This window comes from Etheostoma cragini, chromosome 5 (genome assembly GCF_013103735.1).
Source record: "Etheostoma cragini isolate CJK2018 chromosome 5, CSU_Ecrag_1.0, whole genome shotgun sequence".
NCBI lineage: Eukaryota > Metazoa > Chordata > Actinopteri > Perciformes > Percidae > Etheostoma > Etheostoma cragini.
In genome coordinates this window covers 12,097,532-12,117,326 of record NC_048411.1, presented here as the reverse complement: position 1 = coordinate 12,117,326, position 19,795 = coordinate 12,097,532, and the positions used below count along the sequence as shown (strand labels likewise).

Here is a 19,795-nt window from a genome sequence, read left to right as displayed (position 1 = left end):
TGTACGGTTGTTGCATTAACAACCTTTGTAGACACACACACACACACACACACACTTATGATCTGGACTAGGCGTTTTTTGTCTGTTGTCTGATGTATTGTTTTATATTTGTTATGTTGTATGAATGTTATGTACTTACATTTGTTTTGATGTACTTATATCATGTGTTCACTCATTCATAGCTAATGTCATTACCCATTTTTTAAGCAGGAAACACACAGATAGCAACATTTGAAAGGGGGTATATTCTTTGTTCTTTGGTTAGTGTTTCACTAGTTTTTAAGTTAAAGAACAAACCAACAACCCCCTAAAAAAAATTAGATAAACACAGATAAACAATTTTCATATTCCATCAATTAGTATTTCACAGGCTTGCTATTTAAATTTTTTTTATTTCATTCACAATTATACAACGACTGGTAGACTAAACAATCTACACCTCAGACAATAAAAGCAACATTTCATCTGGATTTACTAAAATGGCAAACTGGAGAAATTAGACCATCTTTATAGTTGCTTATAGAGCATGAAAATAATCATCAATATTCTGTAATATCCGTTGAAATAATGCTCCCTCACTGGCCAGCAGAATTCAGGCTCATTTAACAGTTAAATAAGAAAATAAATACATAATTTAAGTAAAATAATCTTTGTGGCATAGATTGTCTCCTATTTTGTTTTCTACCATACTTAATATTTGTTTTTCACATACATATTTCTATTTTAGCCACTTCATTATAAAACAATAACATTCTGTAGACAGCATTTTTTCCATTAACATTTCACATGAGATAGACACTGGTCATGACTGCAGAACTGACCATACTTACTTAAATTACTGAAAATAGGACACAGTCATACAATGTTATCTTTTTTAAACAAGTTACTCTAAACAAAGGTCCATTAGATTTTTCAGTTTCAACAACAATAAAAATACATGAATGCACTATGAAATTATTCAAACAATTTCAGTTTACTGCATAAGCATAACTGCTCTGCATGTTCTTCATCTAACACTTACACTGAGGTTAAATTTTTATACTGTCCTTACCAAGTTTTTCTAACAATTTTCACAGCCACAATTATAACAAAGAGGAGTCAAAAACAGCACTTTACGGCACAAAAAGTCACAGTACCGGAATGTACAGTATGTCCAGCAGAAAACCATGCAAACAGTCACACCCCCATCACTGCCACACGCACACACACGCACACACACACACACACACACACACACACACAGTCACAGCTACAACAGTATACTGTCCTACGCTAACAGCCCAAAAGTACAAGTGTCTAAGATTGTGCATCAGAGGTCACACGGTAACAATGCAACACGATTATTGTGACTATTGTCACTGTCGGCTAACCACCAGGATCAGTACGGGAGGATCAGAGCAAAAGAAAATGCAAAAACAAACACAGGAACAGTGCACTGAAAGAAGGCTACATTTCCTACAAAAAATAAAAGCATTAGATAGGACAATTTCATTTATTGGAAATATCACATTAGCATTGTGATATTTCAAAATAGTGCATGTAAGATTTGTATCATACTAATTACAATGCATTAACAAATATGTGATTTTTTTGGGTGTATTATTCAAGAAGTAACTTTGCTGCTGTGAAAAGAAAAACTTATATAAGGCGCTTTAACTCATATAGAGGAATGAGTCCAAGCAATATACTGTGTATGTTTCCTGGGTCAGATATTGCTGTAGTTATAACTGAAGTACAGAGTTAGAGGCCAACAATCAATCAACTACTGTAGTTCTGCCTAGACAACCATGCAGATAGCTGACGGCTAGCCTCCCACACCCATCACATCCCACTTCACTAATTTGATGGCCGATTTAAAAAGCCCTTTATGCTCACATTCACTTTCTAAGCCGACATGTGCTGTGATGCTGCCATGGCGGGTAGCTGACCCCTCTGAACCCCAGGCCCCACCCACATTTTTTCCATGCACCCTGAAGGGATCTTGTGAAACGTTCCTTGCATCATGTTGCTATGTAATGCTGAATTTCTTTAGCATGGAATGTCCACAAGAGTAGACTCGTACCGCCAAGTCAAAGTGCATATCTCTTTTTGCAGAATCTAAAAATGTTAGTGATTGTTGATAGAGCTGGTGATGCATGTGTGAGATGTTTTGCAATAAAATGCTTTTTTCACTATGTCTACATGGTCCCATTGGTCTGAGCAGATTTGTTATACAATAGATACATGTTCCACAATTAAAGCAAACTAGGCGATTTGTGAGCATTGTCTGTGTCCAGTACGTCATACTCCTTGTCTCAAAAGCGTTTAATTTTGTGCGTATGCAGTAAGGTGACTTGACTGCTAAGTAAATCAGTGCAGAGTTTCTAATCATGGGGAAGATTGTTTCTAAAAAGCAATAAGTAACCACTCTTATACTTTACATGACCATAACATCCGCGAGTATTACCTAATGCAAGGTGTCAGCTCCCTGTACTGTCCACACCTGAGAACGGACAAAGGTAGAAGAAACACAGGACAGAGTGAAAGGTTTACAAATAAAAAAATATGTGCACAGCTTAATAGAACAACTCAAGGCAAAGTAAGCCTTCTGGACAAACCAGATGGCTGTTCCTGAAAAAGGATGGCATCAGAAACTGTATATTTTCATTCAAAAAAATACAGTGTAGTGGATGTATTTAATAAAAAGACACACCAGTTGGCTAAGTGACCTGTGACAACAGCAGGACTAGGTTGTGTATCACACCCCTGAACCCACGGTGTCTTTTTCTTCCACCACAGTAGCAGACACCTGGCTGCTGCTGCCCTCTGTTGGACGTCTTGTGGACTCACTCTCAGCTGTGGTGGTGCTGGAGGGATAACCAGTGACATTAGGCATTTTCATTTTGGCCTGTGCAGGGCTGCCAGAGCGGCTGCGACTGTGACTGTGGCTGTGGCTGCGATGGCTGCGATGCTTGGCCTTGCGTGGACTGGGACTGCGGGACCTCGTCTTCATGAGGACAACGGTGCTGTCATCCTCTGAGCTGAAGTCAGAGCTGTCTGAAGAACTGGTGTCAAGACCTGAAGTGGGAAGCTGGATCTGAAGAAAGATCAAATAAAAAACAAGGACAAGAGGGGGACATAAGAGATAGATTATGTAGAAAAAGCAGCTAAATAATGAAAAAGGTAATTGAATTGTTAAGATGCAGAGCGGAACACCAGCAGCATTAGTATAACATACAGTATGCAATGTCCCTTTCATAGTGCTAATGCATTTGATTGTTTTAACCTCAAGAAAGCAGTGCCAGAGTGCCATGATTACCTGAAATGGCTCTGTTACACCCACAATGGTGCTCATGTTGTTGCTATAGTAACCCAAGATAAAGTCCCCTGAGCCTTTGGGCAATTCCTCCTCGGTAAAGGTTACCTGGAATACAGTTAGTCAGACATCTATTAAATGTGAAACAAAATGATCCCTGAAGGGAATCCAGCACGGAACCAGATTACCTGCTGTTCTTGTCGATTAAAATCCCCTTCCTCTTGCTTGGCCCACACGTATCCCACATAGTCCTTATGGTGCTTGAAACCCACCTGGGGATGGGCAGAACAATCATTAACAGTAACAACATGATTAAAATGATGCACAGAAACGTGTGTTGTACTACTCCTTCCTTATGATTTGCTGACGTTGACTCGTCAGCCATAATGTTGTTCAGCCAGTAGATGTAAGACTAGTTACCTTGTACAGTCCGATCCAGTCCCAGGAGCTGCGGGGGTAGCTGGGCACCAGTTTGAATTTTGCTGTGGCATCAGCAATACTATTCCACTCATCCTCCACCATGATTGTGACCAGGGGAATATCCACCTTGTATGGGAACTACAAAGAACATTTACCATAAACATTTATATTGTGTAAAGTGACTGTAAAGTTTCTTTTTTTTTTTTTTTTCTTAAGATTTCTTTGGGTCATTTTAATCCTTTATTTTTATTGGACAGCTCGGGACATGAAAGGCGGAGAGAGAGGAGTAATGACATAAAGCAAAGGGCCACAGGTCAGAATCAAACCCGTGGCCGCTATGTTGAGGAGTAAACCTCTCTACACGGGCGCACACTCTACCAACTGAGCTAACCAGGCGCTCCATTGTAAAGTTTTTAAGATAAACTTAAATGATAATGAGGACAGAGTATCAAACCTCAGAACGAAATGTGTCAACGGGATCAATTATCAAAAACTTAAGTATTCAAAGTTGGCATCAAATGTATGGTCATGTTCTTAGGTCCAATTTGAACAGTTTCCTGATTTAAAATGAGAAGTTTAAAACTGTTATTTAGTTTGCCAATGTTCTTGTACAGGAGTTTGACTTTATAATAATTTATACCATTTATTGAACCCCAGTGGGGAAATTACAATTTACACTCTCTGTACACTTTATTAGTAATCACACACAGGCCTCAAATACACAAACACACATTCTCAAGACCTATTCATGCACAAATGGAGAGATATCAGAGTGAGGGGGCCGCCAGCTGGACCAGCACCCTAAGAGGTTGGGGGGGTACGGTGCCTTGCTCAAGAGCACCTAGCAGTGCCCAGGAGGTGAAGTGTCATCTCTCCAGCCACCAATCCACACTCTGTACTTTGGTCCGCATGGGGACTTGAATGGGCGACCCTCCGGTTCTCAACCCAACTCCCTACAGACTGAGCTACTGCCACTGCCCACACATTAACATTGTTGTTTAATTCTCAAACTAAGGTGTTAAAAATAGTATTGTTTTGGTGTTGGTACTGAAACTAAATAGGTCATTATAGTATTAGCACCAGTATGAGAGGATTTCAAACCTGCAGGGTGAAGATGGAGGAGACTGGTTTGTGGTCACTGACGGTGTATTCCATGTGACTTCGGTAGTAGTGCTGTGTCACTTTGGTCCCGCTGGTCAGCCCTGAAATGGAGCCCCGCTTCCCTGCGCTGGCGGCAGCGCCGGCTGTAGCAGTGGCTCTCAGGCGCCACAGGATCCGGTCGGTCCAAGCTGGTTTACGCTTCTTCCCACTTGGTGAACGACAGAAAGAGAGACTTGTTTAAAAACAGTAAATGGAGAGATTAGTTAGTGAGGACTTTTCAGAGAGGAGAATGTACGTATTACTAAGCTAGGCTCTGTGATATCTGGTCAGTTATCTAGAATTCATAACAGCACCCCTGGCATCACCAACCTTGTGTCGTATGTATCTGTTCCAACATCAAACTTGTAGGTGGGAGGGAATTTTAGCGGCCCCTCTTGGAAACCCTCCAACACTGTCTCACTGTCTTTGGCCATATTGAGCTGTAACAATGAGAATTAGTAGACATCACTCACTGAGGATTTCTGTTTGGCACTCACTGAGCTCCTGTGAGAAGATAGTGTTTTTCTTTATTGCCCTCTAGTGACATCACCTACACAGTCCACCAGACAAAAACAAAACATTTATTACATTTAATTAATTACTTTAATTAAACGTAACATAAACGTAATTTCAGCTTGTGAAATGACAAGTCATCACATGAATTCTGATCTCAAGTTAAGATTTTTGGGTCAACAGGTTTTTTTTGTTGGGGTGTCTCAATGACTTTCCTTTAGATTTCAATAGAAAGACCATTTTTGTTCAAAATTAAAAACTCAATCAAAAGTTAACCTGGTGCTATAAATACAGACGAGTTAAGGGGCAAGTTCCTTTTCATTAAAAGTACATGCAGAAGAGTTAAATATCACAGTCTTTATACAGTATATCAGAGCCAATTTTTACCTGATCCTTTTCCAACAACATTGAAAATTTGTTGTTATCGATGGCTGATTTTACCACTTGCATATCTAGGTCATCAATGCGGAAATTGAGATCTCCAAACCAGAACACCACACTGTGAAAAAATAAGGGCGTAAGAATTTTTGCAATGCCGATTGTGACACCATTTCCGTCATAAGACATGAATATGGAGAATACAAGTCTCGGATTGTTAAGCACAGATACTGTATATCAGAGTACAGAGGTTGTTCATACTTACTCATGGTCAAGAACCCCGGTGGCAGCCTGGCCCTCAAACTGCTGCTGCTGCAGGATACTTTCAAAGTCCTCCATGCGCTGCTCTGAGTTTTCCATGTGAGCCGGCAGGTGGCAGTTGAGGAAGCAGATGGTGTGGCCGAAAGCTGACATGCGGGCGCTTACACCACCTTTATTCCCCTGTAACACCAACAAGCGCAGGGGAGGTTAAATAATATTAAAGAGGAGGAAGACAAGAAGGCTTTTGCATTAATTGTCTCATCGTTTCACTGAAGGCTAAATTAAATAGTCGATGCCTAGAGCCAGTGTATGTCAATGTTTCTACTGTATTGATTGGTGCAAGTGTCTGTGCCACAGACAAACAGGAAGTTTACTAATTCATCTTCATTAGTGAAGAACACCATCTATATTTAATGCTAACAGTAAAGTGCACAGTTGGGGGACAGGATGAGTCTCTGGATTTCTACCTGCTGGTCTCCCACTGCTCTGACCCACTAAAATACATAATATGTTTCAGTGTAAAATCTGCAGAATGTGGTGATGCATGTCTGACTTCACACAGGGAGGATGTCACTTAAGTGCTACATAACTTTATAGTGAACAGGATCTTATTTCTGTCTCAGAGCATGTCATTGTCTTTTAGTAACATAGCAAAGACCTTTTTTCCACGTTTAAAAAAAGAACTGGTCTTTATTCTCATAAAACTCATCATTCTAAATATCATAGCATATCAAGTAACAAGGCTGATTAAATACAAACAACCTTGATTGTTTACAAACCGAGCAGTACAAGTGTGTTGCTTGTAGTGGAAAGTTAATGTGCGTCAGATCTCTATCAGAGTATCAGTGACATAATGCAAGTTTAAATGTAGTCACTCCTGTAGAGAAGTTGTCCTATGTACAGCTAAGCTGAAATTTCCATATCACAGTGCTGATCACAGAAGAGTGTCAGGAGCTGTCTCACCCAGTAACCCCCCAGGCCAGTACGGGTGGTCTCAGTCTGGACTCCGCGGAGGAAGGGCAGATGGAAGTACTTGGCAAAGACCAGTAGTAGCAATCCCTGCATCCGCTGGGAGGTCACCTGAGGTAAAGGAAGGTGAGACAGACAGACATGGCACAAAAATATGATAACATGAATAGGGAAAGTAGGTACACAATGCGAGTAAAGAGGAGCCACTTTGCATATTTCTGAAAAGAGAGGCAGATATAAGGTTCAAAGTAACTGTATATCTTTATCTTTACCACTAATATTTCAATAAACAAATTCTCTGAGCTGAGTTCGGCTTTGCTGTGTGTCCATTTCTGCTGCTCTGCTTCACTTTTACTCCCTCCTCCTCTTTCTGCCCCCTTGCATTACCATTTAGCACTGCAGGAGCCAGCGGTCCAGCTCTCCTACTACTTTACATGAAGCACTGCACATTAAGGAGGCCATAGCCTGTGGTCTACCCTCCCTGTGGCTAAAAAACACTTTGTAGAGGAAACATGATGTACATGCCGGAGGCACTTGATGGTCAAACCTTTCCTTTCACCAAGCCCTCCACCATTATCTCAATAGCACTTGCATCTTGTTCTACTACATAATGAAATGTAGATTTTGACATTTGTTCACCACTGTTATGTAAAAAAGGTGTACATATTTATGTAATGTACAAGAGGGAAACAAATATGACACGTGCATTGTGGAACAAGATGAGGTAATTTCATGCTATGTCAAGACCCTCACCAGATATTTATGTCCATCCCTCCCTTTCTCCAGTGGTCCATACATCCCAACCCCCAACTGCAGACGGAAGAAGCATGATCACAACCCGCCTGAAATGCCCTATGGCTAGTGATGGAGGCACACATCTTTGCATGTGACATAAGACCCGCTTGCTTGTATACTAACCAGCTATTTGTGCATTTTGCCATTTACTGTCTTTGTTACGCAACAAAACTTTGTTGCGTAATGGATTCTACTGAACCGTAAAGTAGACCCAATTTATTTGTGCAATGTGTGTGGACACATACCGTGAGTGTGTGTATCTATGTCTAAAGTCTGCGAGAATGGAATCCTCTTTTTTGCCTGCATGTACTGTGGTTGAAAAGCATACAATAAGTCACGGTAAATGATTCAAAAGAGTTGCCATGTTGCAATTATTGATTAGGGCCAGAAAAAAACATCCCTTGCTGATTTGTGCATTTAAATTGTAGCTTACTGAAACATAAATGATCGGGACAATCAGCAACTGTGTGGTGAATAGCCAGAAAAAAATGTTTTGTTGGCTCAGTGTTTCTGCAGTGAAGGGCAGTAAGCTTTCCTGTGTCTGAAGTAGTTACGGTTTGAACCTGATTGAATGAGCGTTGCTGAGCACTATCTCAGAGTGAAAAAGAACTGATGGGGTGTCTCATTACTGCGAGTCTGCCCACCATGTCACAACTAAACTAATTCCTACTGACACCATCCTTCTTCTTCTGCTCAAGACAACTTCCAGTTAACACATCCCCTTAACCTGTTTACAGCATTAATATCCAAATGAAGTACACAAAAAGGGAATAATTTGAACAAGGTTAAAGCTAACGTAGCAGACCCTGATACAGCCGGGGGACAGCATCAGTCTCACTGTCAGAGGCCCATCAGCACGGACAACAACGTGATCCAAAAATAAAACAGCATCCTGGGAGACATTTGTCTAGCTCTTTCAGCTCGACAGCTGATTCACGCTTTCTGGCTCGCCATGCAAACAGAGCCAGGCGTCGTTTCAGATGCAGCCAGACAAACACCAACCACAGCTGTAGTATTTGCCCCTTAAAAACATAAAACCTGGTAGATACCAACACACAAGACAGTTCGGAGGATTTATGGTGTGTATTCCATGAAACCTATAGCATTTCTTAGTAAACTACATTCCCACAGTGGGTATGTGAAATAGAAAGATAGAGAAAAATGTGCAGACATGCAGTCATAAAGGCACACAGAAGGGAGATTGAGAAACAGGGAGAGCTTGACTTTGCATTTTGAGCTTGGCAGACAGCGGAAGATAGCAGATACGCTGACATTACACGCCTGTTATGAATTATCACCACATCCGTTGCTCAGGGAACAAAATGAGCCCAAACAGTAGCGGAGAAGCAGAGATCTTATCAGCGATCACGTCATGCGTATGAATCTAACCTGTTTAGCATTTTACTATGAGAGTGTGCATATGTTTTGATAATAAAAGCCATTACTGACCAGCACATAACCGAAGGGGCTGAGTCTCTCCATGCAGACCTCGCTCCACTGGTCTGTGAAGAGGACATCTTTTAGCCTTTTGTTAATCATGGAGTTCACTTCCTGCAGCCTTGAAGAAAAACAACACACAGGGGTCAAAAGTTGACAGAGATGTAAGACGAGCTGTTGAGTGAGAGATTTGATAATGTAAGGGAGGATTAATAAATGAAAGAAAATCATAGACGTAAAGAGAGAGACATTATTGCTGTGGTACAGAACTAATCCTGGATGCATATTAGGGACACTGTTTTAAGGTGTCCGTGTGGGACAAATGTACATTCATTTATTATTATTTTTGCAATTTCGGCTTATTTTTGTAGGACAGACGGAGGAATGAAATGCCAGAGAGAGGGGGGAATGACATACAGAAAAGGGCAGCAGGTCGGAGTCGAACCCACGGCCGCTGAGTCAAGGAACCCTCTATATATGGGCTTGTGCTCTACCAGGTGGGCTACCCAGGCGCCAGAAAATCCAGCCTTTATGTGAAAGAACTAGATGTGCCACAAATTACTTACCCGATAATGTACATGTCTGTGTTTCCATCGCCCACATTCAGCCCCAGCAAGGAAGTGATGTCATCAGGTGGTGTGGCCGAACCAACGTTCCAAGTGATGATGTGCAGCCTGTTGGAAAAGGGTCTTATGTAATAGCTCATATAAACTCTTGCCTACTACACAGCTAGGGGTCATAACCTACAAACTCTTAGTGACACAGCAGAACCCTTGTATTAATAAAAATGATTATGATGTAATTCATTTAGCCATTCTGATTCATATGCAGAGGAAAGAAACTGTGACTGTGTTCATTTCCAGAAGCTACTGTTTCCATTAGATTAATTAACACCATTGATTAGGGCTGTTGCCAGGCAGCACTGGTGCAAACCAAACGTTGTGGAAGGTATTTACACCTTGTATGTTGTATTTTATATATCGGGCCGTCTGGAAGCTCAGTAGTTAATAGTTACTCAAAAACAAGAGGTCCTGTGTTCAAATCCAGTGATGCTGAAAGCCAAGCCAACTCTGGACCCGTCTAAATGTTACACATGTATAGGATCTACTGTATATTTAATGCAGTTTCTACAGTGTATTTTTAGGGAAGGAATTGAACAATTTCCCCAAATAACCCTGAATGAACACGCAGCTCTTCTCTGTGTACTGGCCAAAGGTGGTGGCAAAGGATAAAGGACATATATCCAGGGAGCTTGAGATTCAGCTCCTAAGAAAATTCCCAAAATGTTGTAAAAAAGCCGTGAGCTCACTATGCTTGCAGTGTTATCATTACATATCCACTTTCAGCAAACCCTTCACACAACCACACCTCTAGATGATAAAACTGCATACATGTTATTTAGGTTTGCATTTTTCTTGTCCATTAACATTACACGGCATTAAATCAGACTTCAATCATTTCAGTTTTCTGTGCAACGACACTTCTGTTAAAATGTTCGCATTAATTTAGCAACCTAATCCGACCAGGAAGTGGTTAGAAACACACCCATAGATAAGAAGGAACCAGAGGGAAAGAAAGACACAAACCTAATAGTGAAGTGGATGTAGTTCCCAAATAAAATAACTGTATTCTGACCAAATTATTCAGAGAGGTTCTTCACCGAAATTTGTAAAAGAATAAAATACATTAAAGTAGTGGAAGTAAATGTTTCATGACACAGAAACAAATGTTAAATAATTATGATGACAGTATTTTGCAAAAATCCCCAGACTGACTACTCTAGCCATGTAGCCTTTTTGTGTTGACTGTCAGTGTATAAAAATAAATACTGTGTGCCAGGCTTTTTTTCTCAGCTGGAACATAAAGGCGATGTTGAGACATGCTAAATCATGGTGGGACAAATGAGGGAACTTGCCTGAAGTCTTCCACAATCTGGGTCTGGGTGTCAGCTGTACCTGCTACAGAGAAGGCTCTCTGTGCATGAGGGTTCAGGTGAGAAGCCTCAGGCCTGCTAGCAGGTGGGTGGGGGACTGAGACAGCCCTAACCGGGTGGTGGCCCGGTCCTTTGGGACCAGCCTTAGGTCTGGGCACAGTGCCGTCTCCTAAAGGTTTGACTGCTTCAGGGCGAGAGGTTTTGGGGTGACTTGCCACAGAGCCATCAGGAATGCACTCGTCCTGGTTAGCCACTGGAGTGGGTTCAGCTTTGGGTTCAGCTTTAAATTCGGAGATGTCAACCGAGCCCTCTACTCTGGCACTTCTCTGGGGCCGTCTAGGCCTGGCAGGACCTGCAGGCTGGCCAGCAGTGGAAACTGTGGGCGGAGCCGCTGTATCTGAAGCCGGAGCTGAGGTTGTTGTTAAAGCTTCTGCTGTTCCATTTGGGTTGTCGTCTTGCGTCTGGCTTTGGCTCGGATGATCTCTGTCCATCTCTTAAGATTTCTGTGAGAAAGAAAACAATAGGAATGTTTTCACTTGCAAGATGCACATCATGTTTGTTCATTATAGGAATTTAAATTCACATTGATCCAGAACATCTTTCCGTTAACATTATTGTGAAGCATCAGATTCATTAGTGCAGTGCCCGTTGAAATTGTGCCTGTTTTGAACGAGCCGATTGCTTTGACTGTGGTATTGTTGCTTGTAGAATTCATCAAAACCAAATTGTACCTCAAAATGACTTACAGAAGGACCCCAAACGACTTAACATGCAACTCCGCTGTATACCTTACTACTAACTTACTGATTTACCTGACAGAGAACGTTGCAGGTTCAGAATGTAGTCGCAAACGAGACGTTACGAGAGTTAATCAGCACATATCTGCGTTAATCAACTACCAGAACTGGACTGTGTGTGTGTGTGTGTGTGTGTGTGTGTTTATGTGTATGAGAGAGAAAGAGGGCCTTATCTCGTGTTGTGCCTGCCTTTAAGTGGCATCACGCTCTGTCTGGCTGTGCTTTGCATGCGTGGGATTCTGAAACGTCCCTAAATTCGGGAATTGACGTTTGTTTATTCAAAGTCAAAGTCAGTCCAAAGTAGTGCTACTTGGCACTGCACTTACTCGTGCTTGTAACAAGACACGTGTCAAGTTTGAAATCCATCGGACTAACGGTTTGAGAGATATGCAAATAACACACACACACACACACACACACACACACACAGACAGACATACGTTCCTGTAATTTATAGACAGATAGATATGGAGCGATGTATGTAAGGGACAATATCAAAGTCTCTGTGGCCAGGAAATGATGACATAATGTACTACAGAAAATGATATTTTTTTTATATAAAAGGAGCCAAGAAGGTACAGAGAGGATTTCTTTAACTGGAACACTGAACAGCACAACATGCAGCCTCTTTTACAAATGACAAGTCTATTCAGCTGATGAGTGCAGGGCTGTCATGAGACCCTACTGAGCCAGCGAGACAACTGAGTGAGTCAGTCAGGCTCCCACCGATACATGACTGCTCAAATACCTGCCTTCTCATGGCCTTGAAAAAAGAAGAATACAGCTGCATGTATGATAGATGAAATTGAAAGTCCAAAATACGTAAAGCAACAGCTAAAGATCAGGAAAAGACAATTAGAAACATTTTCTCCTACTTTTGTAACCTATTGGAGCTTTTGAAAGGAAGATGTGGAGAAGAAAAATGCCTGGACACAGTTTAACATCCTCTCTACTTGTACCTAAGCAGCCCGCCAGTCCAGCAGTAACCACGGAGATGCTCAGTCAGTTCATATCAGCTCAGAGCACCTGCCACACACTAACACGGAGAACCGCTGCACCGTCCAGAACCACAAAACTCAACAGCAGAGAATAAACAACACAGAGAGAGGAGCTGCAGAGAGATCAGACAAACACAGGGAGTACAGGAAAGGATTAAAAAATGAATCTAAACACATTCATTCAAGTTACAAAGCATTTGATTATTGCGTGAATAAATGACTGCTTTGCTTTTCTCTTTTGCAGATTTATACGACACAATAGTAATTTAAGCTACTGCACACAGTTTATCAAAGATTTCTAAATGTCTGGTTTAAATGCTAAACATGTGAAGCATTTTAACGTCAGAGGCAACTGCTTCAATGAGTTGATGAAAAATGTATAAATAACTATGTAATTAGTAACAGTAAATATGGTGATGTTCAACATGACTGACTATAAAACAGGGCCACTTATAGAAATTAACACTCCCATGGAAAAATATGGCCATACAATTAATGGGAAATCAAAGATTTGCAGTGTCCGAAAGGTTCAGAACTGTAGTCCATTAATTCACCAAAGATGACAAAACAAAAGCAAGCAAGAAATGCTCAGATGTCAAATCCCTTAAACCAAAAAAACAGCCACATCCAGTAGATCGGGACATTGTATTGTGCTTGTGGACACGCCTGAGCCTTAAAAGTGGCAGCAGTGAAACAGGTGAGAAAGGACCAAAAACTGTCAACATCTTCTTTGAGGGTGAGAGGAAACTTAATCTAACATTATCAGGAGCACAGCAAAATGATGGCAGACATTAACCCAATGTTTTCTATACATGGTTGAAACAATGCCCTGTGCATTAGGGACATTGTTTCATGTTTGGTCAGTGGGGAGACAGGGTTATATGCTTGAGGACGGGGAAACGACAGAGCCTTTTTATAATTATTCACATGACCTTGAAGAGATGAGGGCCATGACTTTCGTGCAGAGAGGAGGGCTGCCTCTGTACTCCACATGTGCCCACAAATATGCTCGCCTCTCAGTCCACCAATAACCTGGTGCCTGGCTGGGCGTAATGTATTCCTATGGTCCGTGTATGGCATTCGGTGGGGGGAGTGGGGAGGAGGGTGGAAGGGCACACGTGGGAGTGGGTGGGTGCAAAACGAGCCGAGGGAAAGCGAGAGGGAGAGCGGAGCGAGACAGCCCATTCTGTGACAACACTGTGTCTCTTTGCAGAATGTCTCTAAATTGATCCTCTCACACTTCCCTCTGGCACTGTCTATTTTTCCAAGCTGTAATCTCTCTCTCTCTCTCTCTCTCCCTATCTATCTAATCCTTTCCCTCTCCCCATCTTCTCCCAGATTCTGTTTTTTACCCACCATCACTGCACGGTCATTGAATCACTCACCCCACCAATTTAGTTTGCCCATCCCTATATTTTCAACCTGAGCGCCTACACTATTCCTGGCCTAAATAGTTTTCATTCCTTTCCTTTGTTATTGCACTCTGAGGTGACACATGTGTTCCTCCAGCGACACGCTCTATATTGTTTCCTTCAGCCAACCACCTCACAGTCACTATCAATGACGTCAACAGCCACAGACCCAGCGGCCAGCGCCAAAACAACCGGACATTGATAATAATCAGTGCTAATGTGCTTGGGAACATGGGGAAAAAACTGGAGAATGAGAGCATGTTCAAAGCAAAGCATATATGAAACATAGCTGGGGTTAATGGGGCTGGTAAAGTAATGATAAAAGTGAGATATGGACACTGGTTAAGGTGGAAATAGCACATGCAGAGACACCTTTTTTTCTGCAAGCAAAAATATACATTTCTAACACAATTTGTTTTAATTGGCTTCATGTATGACAGAGTAAGAGCAAAATATTTGTCTTTCCGGAAACAATATTACCACTTCTTATTCCATTCACGGTCACCAAGGAGAGAGTGGAATGATTTGATAATAACCAATGTGTCATGGTGTTTACATGCGCCCTCCTGAGGGGGCTAAAGCTCAGAGAGCCAGAAAGGATGGGGTGCAACCCAAACAGCAGTAGGCGGTAGGATGTCAAGATGATCTTGCTTACAGTCTAACACTGAAGACGCGTGCTAACAACACGCAGTATAATGTCTGCACATCAGAGTCGGTCAATTAACAGTTATAGAAATCAGCCAAATGGAAACTTTGGCTTCACTCTGCCTTTAAAGCTCCTCTGTAGAGGAAAACAGTCACCATGTTGTTATCAGACACAAAAGCAGCATCTGGTTCACCAATAATAATAGATTTGCATACATCGCACAATGTCAACTAATTGGGATACATATTGTCATTCAGCCCTACATAATCTGTGTGTGGAGGAATCTGGCCATGCAATTAAATGCAGTGACAAAAACTCATTACGGATGATAGAAATAAATCCACTCAGCATGGACTGGAACGTGAAACAGGCCCACAGCATGTGTACTAAGGTCTGCAAGTGCATGGAATAAAAACACTATTTTATAGAGAAGTCTGTTCACTGCCCACATTTTTCTACATGCCCATGGTATTTAAGTAAGAATGAAGACATCTGTACAAAAAGTTTCAAAAGCAGCTTCCCAGTACTGTAGCTGCTGCTTCAGTAACTATTGAGATGATCTGTTGAGGTGAGTGTTGTAGTCTCCCAATGCCAGACCTGTGTTGTGGAGTGATAGTCAGGGATTATCAGTAAATTTGGACTATTTGGATGAAATGCAGCGTTTTGGAATCCAATGTTGCTACAGATTATTAGGCTTGCAGCTAAATCCTCCCTCCCTTCACATTACATTATATTCTAGCACTATAATGTGCTTGGTGCAATTCAGAATGGCAGAGTAAGGGTAAAGCTTATATGGTTTACACCTTTTTAACAGAGCATAATGACAAATGTACAGTATAACATGACTTAGTCACCTGAAACAGCTTCTGACTGCACATAAATATGTAAATATTCCTGACAACCAAGAGAAGGATGTCAGGATGTGTCATATGATACATGGCAGGCTTATAATCTGTTTTGTTTACACTAGCGCGCAAGTTTTACATTGCACACTTTCAGTGTCCCTGATAGGTGTACATAATCACACACTGAAACAGAAATTACTGATATATTGGCTGAAAGAGGACAGCAGTAGCAATTACAGTGTCTGGCCTAATTACACTCTTGCTTCTACACCAGTTTTTGTCTGGCAGAAATAGAGGATGAAGGTCATTTTAATTCAGTGTTTTGCCATCAAATTCACTCAGACCCATGGGTGCCCTCATGTGCATTCATTTGTGAGTGTCTGTGTCTGTGTGTGTGTGTGTGTGTGTGTGTGTTTGTGTGTGTTATAAATGTCAGTGCCAGAGTCTGTGTGTACACTAATGTAGGAAAACCTGATCATGATTCACCTGCATGATCTCTAGCTTTGAAAAAGGTGAGCAATTTGATATGTCTAATCTTAATTATCATGGTTTTACGTTGCAAACAACTAAGCTGTAACATGTACGAATGACCAACACATCCACAGCACGAGAATTTCTTTACATGGGACGTTAGAATGAAACAGAAGTAAACAACAATGGTGTTTCAACTGTCACAATCACTGGTAATTAATAGAGGCGCTTCCTGTTAGACATGTGAATGGTTGAATGGTTTCAAGGCTCAACAGCTCGCTGATTACTCATCACCTTTACCTGTTTTGGTTCTTCTGTGTTGAGGATTTTAACAGCTGATGGATCCTGAGTAAACCGTCACAGATGTAACAGCCGGCCAGCCTCGGTAGCCTCGGCGGAGGATGTGAATTAATAGGAATCAGAAGAAGAAGAAGACGGAGGAGTGAAGCTTTAACCGAAAATACAGTGAACTTTCCTTTCCAGTCGCCTCCCAGATGAAACTATCGGCATCCCCGCCTTCCTACCTTCCTTCCTTCCTTCCTTCCTTCCTTCCTTCCTTGGGGGACTGACAGGGGGAGGAGCAGGTGGGTTTAAAGCGATGTTGGCGACAGACTTGCCAGCCAGGCTACATCTCACAAACACAAATGTCTCCTCCTGCGTTTAAAGAAACAGGCAGTAGCAGCACGCGCACGCCTGTGTGTCCTGTGCCTTCACCGTGCCCTTCAAATGAAGGAAGACGTGTCCGGGACGGCACGAGAGACTAGGAGAGAGAGAGAGAGAGAGAGAAAGAGAGAGAGAGCTCTTCCGTGAACGAGCAGCCGCTGCCTGCCAACGATGTTCGGTTGATGATTACAGTAGCCCGGCTAGGAAGCTCCCAGAACTACAACAAGTAGAACGGAGATATCATGACAAGTACGCAACATGGCTTACATTTGCGAACTTAGCGTACACGTTTCTCGCTACTACTACTACAACAACAACAACAACAACTTACCGTTAGTCAGTTTTAGGTCGCGAGCCAAATTACCTCGTAGGGCTATCTATTAATCAGTATGGATTTGAATGGCCGTTCTATGTAGTCAAAGTCTATAATAAAACACTACTGCCACATAGTGGTTGGTTTGGAGAGGTTCGTTGCATACTCACAGAGCTGCAGTGAGGGTTGTATGGCCTCAGCTTCTACAGCATCTCTTAATTGGCCATTTGTAGACAGCAACAGTGTCTAAAAAACACAACTGAGTGTTTTTGTTGGTGGATGTAATATTTGATGCAGCCTCTCTTAGATTTCATTAGTTTGAAAAAGAGCAAGGGCGCCATGTTTGGTCAAAGGTCAAGGTTAGAGTTATTGTATTATTTATTATAGTATTGTTATTGTAGTCATTGAGTATTTTGTTAGCAGAACTTACTGTTATTAATACTATTACTTACATAACTTGTCAGGAAAACCTTAGACTGACATGTGCTTCCACTTAACCCTGTCCTCATCAGATGAAGACAAGCATAACATTTTTTTCTTCCATTTTTTAATTCATGCTATTTTATGCTTTTATTTATTCTATTTCCATTCTTTTAATTTAAATTGTTTGTAACATAACACAGATGCCACTCTTTGTAACTTTTCTTTACAAAGTAATGGGATAACCATTATGCATTTTTCTGTTAGGTTGAAAATGTTGTATTAATCCATTGTTTGTAATTTAGAACATTGTTGCTTGTACCCTGCACTTTCATGCCTATACGATACACCTTCAAAAATCTGTGAAACAATTTTTCTGATGACAAGAGAACAGTTTAAAGCTGTATTCCAGGAATTCATGAATCTAATATGGAAAGTGAATATGCTACAAATATTAGTATCTCTATACCTGCTACAACATGACAGTCCATGGAGTCCCATGAGATTGTCTGTCCTTAGAAGGACCTCTGTTGTCTTTAATTTAAGATTTAAGTGCAGGGAAAGATTCATTCAAGTGCTGAGCAGGTTCCAGAAACGTGTGTGTGTTTTTGTGTGTGTGTGTGTGTGTGTGTGTGTGTGTGTGTGTTTTAGGTAAAGCTGTGCAGTACAGTAGTTGTTGTAAAGATAGTCACAGAAGTAAAAGAAATACTGCATTTGTTGAACGCTCACTGCACATATTTACTATATCCTAATATGGAAAATAAACAAATAGTATATCCTTAAAATACTACATAGGTTTTTGTTTTTTTCTTATATAATGTGGATTATACACTAAAGCATTTCCAGAACTGCTATATCATAAAAAAACAACTCATTTCTGGGCATACTAGAAGTTGTTGGGATTTCCTGGAAAGTATGGCGTATATATTTGGTACATCATAAAGTATAGCATCAAAAGTCTTTTGGGTCAATTAGGCTTTGCCAGACACTTAGCTACTATAGACAGTAAGCATTGCCAGACCTATCTCCCCAGAGCCTTGTCAGTAGAAAGAAGCTAAATACTAAATCTTATTTTCTTCTTTCTTCTGTGTTTGCTGACCTCTTTGCTGCTTTCCTCATTATGTCCCTTCAGTGTTCCACTGATGTTCTATTGCAACTCATCACACCAAATTCACATCTAATGTTTACTGAAATGCTTTAAAACCCTCCACTTCAGTGGCAAGAAACACTGCCTCCATCTTATATATCCCATTTTTGTTGAAACTGTAGCAAAGTAATTACAGGTATTAATTCAATTTTGTGTTTATTTATAAAGCTTGTGGTGTTGCATTATGCTGAAACGTTGACATTGGAAAACAGTCGTGTTCTGCCACTATGTGTGTGTTTGTGTGTATGTGTGTGTGTGTGTGTGTGTGTGTGTGTGTGTGTGTGTGTGTGTGTGTGTTTACAGTGGGGTTCGAAAGTTTGGGCACCCCAAGTAAAAAAGTGTATTAATGTGCATAAAGAAGCCAAGAAAAGATAGAAACATCTCCAAAAGGCATCACATGAAAGATTAGATATTCATATAATATGTCACAAAAAGTAAGATTTTATTTTCATCATTTATACTTTCAAAATAACCAAAACAAAAAAATGGCATCTGCAAAAGTTTGGGCACCCTGCAGAGTTTATAGCATGCACCGCCCCCTTTGGAAAGCTCAGACCTGACAGGGACATGGATTGTTCTCAACCATCAACTGAAAAGACCAGGTGATGTCAATCTTAAGGTTTTAAATGCCCAGACTCATCTGACCTCGCTCCAACAATCAGCTCCATGGCTTTTTCTAAGCAGTTAGAAAACTGAAACTGAAAATAGTTGACACTCACAAAGCAGGAGAAGGCTAGAAGGTTTACAAGGTATTAACTCTGCAGGGTGCCAAAACTTTTGCAGACGCCATTTTTTTGTTTTCTGTCATTTTGAAAATGTAAATGATGATGGAAATAAAATCAAACTTTTTGTGACATATTATATGAATGTCTAATCTGTCATTTGATGCCTTTTGGATATTTTTCCATCTTTTCTTGGCTTCTTTATGCACATTAATACAAA

The 19,795-nt window shown here is 41.1% G+C and overlaps 1 protein-coding gene across 2 annotated transcripts; it reads right to left on the bottom strand.

Moving 5' to 3' along the window:
• Nucleotides 1-386: 386 nt before the first annotated feature.
• inpp5jb (inositol polyphosphate-5-phosphatase Jb) lies at nt 387-17,191 on the bottom strand. 2 transcript variants are annotated; one of them, XM_034871757.1, is made up of 13 exons: nt 16,611-17,191; nt 11,124-11,644; nt 9,775-9,882; nt 9,221-9,329; nt 6,971-7,087; nt 6,012-6,187; nt 5,756-5,867; nt 5,186-5,295; nt 4,817-5,024; nt 3,716-3,853; nt 3,484-3,567; nt 3,299-3,403; nt 387-3,076 (listed from the first exon to the last, which is right to left on the bottom strand). In XM_034871757.1, exons 2-13 carry the CDS (start codon nt 11,630-11,632, stop codon nt 2,738-2,740), a joined length of 2,115 nt encoding a protein of 704 aa, XP_034727648.1. In that variant the 5' UTR covers nt 11,633-11,644; nt 16,611-17,191; the 3' UTR covers nt 387-2,737. The 2 variants fall into 2 exon arrangements, with proteins under 2 accessions (XP_034727648.1, XP_034727649.1); XM_034871758.1 differs by lacking the exon at nt 16,611-17,191 and adding an exon at nt 12,823-12,845.
• Between the last annotated feature and the right edge of the window lie 2,604 nt (nt 17,192-19,795).

What these genes read in the sequence shown, in the direction of transcription:
- inpp5jb (XM_034871757.1), bottom strand. Translation starts at nt 11,632, where the DNA reads ATGGACAGAGATCATCCGAGCCAAAGCCAGACGCAAGACGACAACCCA. An exon ending in ACCGGGGTTCTTGACCATGA is followed by an intron (nt 5,868 to 6,011) that starts GTAAGTATGAAC and finishes ATTTTTTCACAG; the next exon opens with TGTGGTGTTCTGGTTTGGAG. An exon ending in ACTGGATCGGACTGTACAAG is followed by an intron (nt 3,568 to 3,715) that starts GTAACTAGTCTT and finishes GCCCATCCCCAG; the next exon opens with GTGGGTTTCAAGCACCATAA.